General features: G+C 44.7%; 1 protein-coding gene across 1 annotated transcript in view; it reads right to left on the bottom strand.

Moving 5' to 3' along the window:
* Window positions 1-2,087: 2,087 nt before the first annotated feature.
* The window catches only part of MRPL27 (mitochondrial ribosomal protein L27), an 8,986-nt gene continuing 5,515 nt past the window's right edge, over window positions 2,088-5,558 (bottom strand). The window contains exons 2-4 of the mRNA XM_018567872.1: window positions 4,758-4,877; window positions 3,270-3,337; window positions 2,088-2,347 (exon numbers count right to left, since the gene is read on the bottom strand). Of these exons, the coding sequence (XP_018423374.1) occupies window positions 2,141-2,347; window positions 3,270-3,337; window positions 4,758-4,877 (395 nt within the window). The 3' untranslated portion in view covers window positions 2,088-2,140. The remainder of the gene's footprint in view (window positions 2,348-3,269; window positions 3,338-4,757; window positions 4,878-5,558) is intronic.

The following is a 5,558-nucleotide window of genomic DNA, read 5'->3' as shown; positions in this document are numbered from 1 at the left end:
GGGGCAGAACTAGTGGTGGTGCAGCTGCCCCAGGGCTCAAAGCTGGGGTGTCCGGCAGCGGAAAGGATGGAGGTCAGGGCTCAACAGCGGAGATGGTCTGCCAGTGGAGGAGGTCGGTCCCAGTATTGCTGATGAGGTGGGAGTGCCTGCAGAGCCACTGCGGATGTCCAGGTGAGATATATTTTGCTTTGGTGACATGTATTCTGAGAATATTGTTCTGCTTTGGGGACATGTATTCAGTTCTGGTGACATCTGTATATAGCCCTGGTGAGAAACTGCCCTAAAATCAGTCTGTGTTTTAGAAATGTCACATGTCCCGTTTAAGAGCGAGTATCGGCAAGTAACCGAGCAAAAGTACTTGGTCTTTAACCTCTTGCCGTCCGCCCGTAGTAAAAAAAACGGACGGACGGCACTGCAGCATCTGCTGGTTGCCGTCTCCAGACGGCAATTTTTTTCTGCTCGCGCACGCACGGGCAGAAAAGACCCGTCCAATGCGAACACCCGGTACCAGGTGTTTCACATATAGGCGATCAGCGGGTCCATAGCCCGCTGATATGTGCTCGTTCGCGGCACCCCGCCCCCGGTTTTTTTTTTTCCCCCCCTGACCCCTCACCTTGATTCCCGGGATCCGCTGCCCCATCTTGGATCCTGGGACCGGCTCCAAGGGCGTCAGGAGGAGGAGGACGGGAGATCAGCTCCTTGCTGATCCCCGTCCGGGCTGTGAATGCAGAAGTGATGTGTATTACATCACTTCCGCATTCACCTGTCAGTCATCTGGAGAGAGAAGAAGCTGATAAAGCAGATCTCTGCTTTATCAGCTTCTTTTGGGGTCCACAGGTGATATTAGGGGTCCTAGAGACCCCTAATATCTCCATAAAGAGGACCTGTCAGTGTGCCTTTGCTATTATATAGGGGGTTGTTATCCCCCTATATAATAGCAATAACAATAAGTGCAAAAAAAAAATATAAATAAAAAAAAAGAAAAGTAACACATAAAAAAATAAAATAAAATAAAAGCCACATATAAAAAAAGGGGAAAAAACCCCCCCAAAATGTTTAACTCCCCCACCCCCACGTTTACGCGCCTATAAACGTAAATACGCGTCCGGTGCCCCAGCGCGCAAAAATTACAATTGCGCTACACATGTTACATATCGCCGCGAACGTCGCAGTGAGAGCAATCATTTTAGGGCCATCAATCACTGATAACACTAAACTGATGAGCGGTAACAGCTTTTAAAGCGTCGCCTATGGCCAATTTTGGGTATTATCGTTTTTTGAGGTTTCGCGCGCGCACGCAATTTTAAGGCTTGACATGTTTAGTGTCTTTTTACCCGACGTGACCCCATCTTTTATATTTTACCAAAAAATTGGGTAATAATAAATGTTTTATCATTTAATATAGGGGAAACTGTTTTTTTTTTTAAATTTCGGTAATTTTTCCTTAATATAGTAAAAAAATAAAACCCCCAGTGGTGAATAAATACCACCAAAAGAAAGCTCTATCTGTCCCCAAAAAAGGGTATAAAATTCATTTCAGTACAGCGCTGCATGACGGAATAAATGTCAGTTAAAGTACCGCAGCGCTGAATACTGAAAAATGGCCTGGATGGGAAGGGGGTTTAACACCGCGGATGTCAACTGGTTAAAGAGTGGTATCGGGACATCCCTAACTGACACCATTTCACTCAGCCCTGTGAATATCTACTGCGTCGGCCCGTCTGAACTACAACTCAACATCTATATAAAGGAACCGAGGTAATAAAAAAAACTCCAAAATAAGGACAAAAAACATCTTAGAGTTGTCACTGCAACACTCAGGGGATGATCTCCCCCACCTCTCACAGGGAAGGAGACAGAAAGCACACTGGGTATACAGGAAGTGATGGGCAGACAGAAGGCAGCACTCACTATATAAAAGGGATTTTCCAAGTAAGCTTTGATTGTATTATCGGTAACATCTCTGCTATGTATTCCTATTACAATGCTGATTATATAACAGAAGAGGAAATGCTCGGACAACTCCCTTAAAGAGAATTTTTTTTCCTCGGCACAAACTTTCACAGGTAAGAGAACGGGCAGAATTCTTTATTAGAAAGCAGTTTAATGAAATAAAGGTTATGTACATTAGGACTACCACTCATATCATGTCCACCAGTTTAAAGCTATGTTCTTTAGGCTGCGGAATGACATTGACGAAGGTTTTATATAGAACTGCGCCCATAGGGAGCTTGGCGATAACATTCATGCTGTCGCTGCTACGAGGACTCGGTACATAGACTTCCTTGGTGTAACGTACAATGCCATCCTCCAGTGCAAACAATGTGTTGTTTCGCCCAATTCCCACCTATAGGAATAAAACAAATTGCTACAAAGTCCATACAGATTATTGAAATGTTTATCTCAAAGTCATTTTACAAAGTCAGCATATTAAAAATAATTACCTGCAGTAACCTATGAAAGCAGCAGATTAATACTCACCTTTCCAGCAGGTAGCCTGTTCAATCTTCAGGTGCCGCTGCGATCTGATACTTCTGGGTGTGTCGGAGGCCTGGTCCTTTGCAAGGTGGGGAAGTGGGCTACTTTTGGTCAACTGGGTGGAGGGGAGCAAAAAGGACAAGTGCATTTTGAACATACACTTATCTTTTTAAACAGGTCTGAGCTGACTCCTAGACTTGCATTAAAAGAGGGGGAAATCCCTCTGCAGTACCAACGAGGAGGAAGCAGAACCTGCATGTGTAATGAGCAAATATGGCTGCCGCTATGGATCATTTTATACATATAATTAAAATGATTCTATAGTTATGTTCATTTCATCATCTTTAATGCAAATTGGAGTTCAGGGGTTTTCTTCATTGTTGGTAATTGAATGATGTCCTTTAACAGCCGCTGTTTCCCAGGGCAAAGTGGCTGTGCAAAGGGCCTTCGCAGCACTCCGCACCTCTCCAGTGCAGCCCCGCAGCTTCGTGTGCTACCTTAGCTGGCAATTGCTACTTTTTTTTTTCTTTCCAAGTATGGGAAGCCTCAAATTTGATAGTACTTGTGACTAGCAGCCAATTGCTAGGCCTGAGCACCATCACATGACCAAGACCTCACTGCTCCCCCTAGTATCTGCCAGTGGGGATTTTAATGCCAGAAGGAGCAGTGGGGGAGCGCCGGTGAGGTATTAGTGGGTCAGAGGAGCCCTTTGCACAGACCCTGCCAGTTTGCATTGAGTGGACAAGGTGACAGTGTCTTTAAAGGAACCATAAAACATTTTTGCGGCTTACCTGAGACCCAGGGTGCCATCGCATGAGCCTCTGCGTAGCAAGAATATTTCCAGCATGGACAAAGTCACCTGAAATTTGAGCAGATGAGGGTCAATGGGATGTAGCGGGAAAGGTCTGAAAAAGATGATGCACACTAGGTAGCAGTAAGAGACTCCAAACATAAATTAAAGCGACAATGTAACCTCCCAAAAAATCATTAGAGCAGACCGCTGCAAGAGAAGAGGAATTATACTTCTCTACGGAGACCCATTCAAGTGCCGCAACATCTTTCTACGTCAGCACTGTGACCTGTAGTAATGTAAAGATTGGAGGATGGAAGAACAATGTGTGATGGGAAAGCAAGAGCAACCGACACTCCTGGAAGTGTTGAATGCTGAAGAGTCTGACGGAGGTTGCAGTGCTTAGACAGAGTGAAGGTAGGGTATGTGGGCTGGTGGGTGGGGGGGTTAAGTATTCCTCTTCTCTAGCAGGGATCTGCTTTTCTGGGGGTTTTTTGGTGATGACAATGTCACTTTAACCCCTTCGTGATGGGAGACGTACAGTGTACGTCCCGGCACTTTCTGCCTATATGACTGGCCACGTACACTATACGTGAGGAGTTATATCAGGCTTTGTAATGCTGCTAACAGCTGATTCTCAGCAGTTACCAGTCATTAAAGAATGTCTCACTATTGAGGCATTAATTAATTAAATAATTAAGCTTTTTGTAAAAGAATGAAGCGGTTACATGCAAATACAGGACTGCAATTTGCGATCCTGTATTTGACAGCTGAAAATAGCAGAGAGGTAGCAGTGACTCACCTCTCTGCTATTTGTTTTGACAGCTGGAGAGCCCGATGTTTAGATACATTTCTGAAAGGACCAGTCACCAGTATTGCCTGTGGTTTCCCTGTGGCTCATCTTTTATTAGCGATTTACCATTCCTTGTTCTGTGTGTATACGCGGCCATCTTAGTAGAGAAAGGGTTTTGCTTCCTCATGTCAGAACCTCCAGCAACAGTGAGCAGTCCAGCAGTGATATCGCCACATCTCCTGAGACGAGCAGTGCCGTGGATCTCACGCTGCAGATATAAAGCAATGTGGCTCTAGGCACCCTCGAGTGCATTTGCAAAGAACCAGCGTACCCCCCTCCCCCCGAATCAACCCTATAACTCTGCAATCAGCAAAGTGCGTGCTCCCTGCTGAATGTAGAGCTGTAGTTCTGACTATATGCATGGGGGGAGAGGCGGAGGCAGCTGTCAGGGGAGACCGCTGTTTCTATGCAGAGAACGGGTTGTCCTCATAAGCGTGCTGCCAAGGGACGTGCTTTTCTACCCAGGATGTGACTGCTTTATAAAGAAAAATTCCGTTTTCATGCAGCCTGATGATTATATTATGCTCATTCAAATTGAAAATTCATTTGGATCAATTCAATTTGCGCATACACTGATCTTTTGTACACCACGCTGGCTCTGTTCCTGTTCAATAAGACATCACATGACTGACTCACCATCTAAAGTCTTCACGCCATATCTCTTCCCTGGACTCTTTCCTCCCAAGTTCTTTGTACTGGATCCGGCTTTCTTTGACGCTTCTCTCACCAGAACCCACGTTGCAGATGACGGTGAAACTAAGACAAGAAAACCCAAAATATTAAAAGGCAGAACTGTGTGTGATTTTTTATTTAACAAATCGGTACAGAGGAAAAGATTCCAAACTAATTAAGATTTTCCAGTTTTTAGAAGATGCTACAAAGCCAAACCCTTTTTATTTAAATCTTTTTATGAGGTGAGTGAAAAGCACTCACCTCATAGTTCTCCTTTAAGGGACTTGAATACATTTATAAAATGTAACTCCTGAGTTTAGTGTCACTTTCAGACAGTTAAAACCCATAAGTTTTCGGTGGCGTTGTGCAAGATCTCACACAAGTGCAGATGTGCCGCTGGTGTGCCAGGTCTCATATAGCGGGCATTTAGTGTTGTAGTAGATCACCTGCACTCCATACAGCGTTATGACCTTTCACAGTTGTGGCAGCCAAAGCCAGCGTTTCGGGGCCATACAGGGTTCCGTCATCAGGGTGACATTTATACAACATAAGAGATAGACTTATATAGTGAACTATACACCAGAGAGACAGAGTACCACCCCTATGACGTCATGTCCCGCCATTATTCAAAACAGACAGAGTGGTGTGACAATATACAGCAACGTGTACACAGCAAAACAAGACAAACCAGCATCACACATCACCCACATGCTCAGAATTGATGTGTTTTGCTGATATTATAAAAACAAAGGGCCGAGGTCACAG

This window comes from Nanorana parkeri, unplaced genomic scaffold, assembly GCF_000935625.1.
Source record: "Nanorana parkeri isolate BGI_ZX_2015 unplaced genomic scaffold, ASM93562v1 scaffold1106, whole genome shotgun sequence".
In the NCBI taxonomy this organism is placed as follows: domain Eukaryota; kingdom Metazoa; phylum Chordata; class Amphibia; order Anura; family Dicroglossidae; genus Nanorana; species Nanorana parkeri.
The sequence above is the reverse complement of the archived record's forward strand: the minus strand, read 5'-3'. Positions and strand labels throughout refer to the sequence as shown.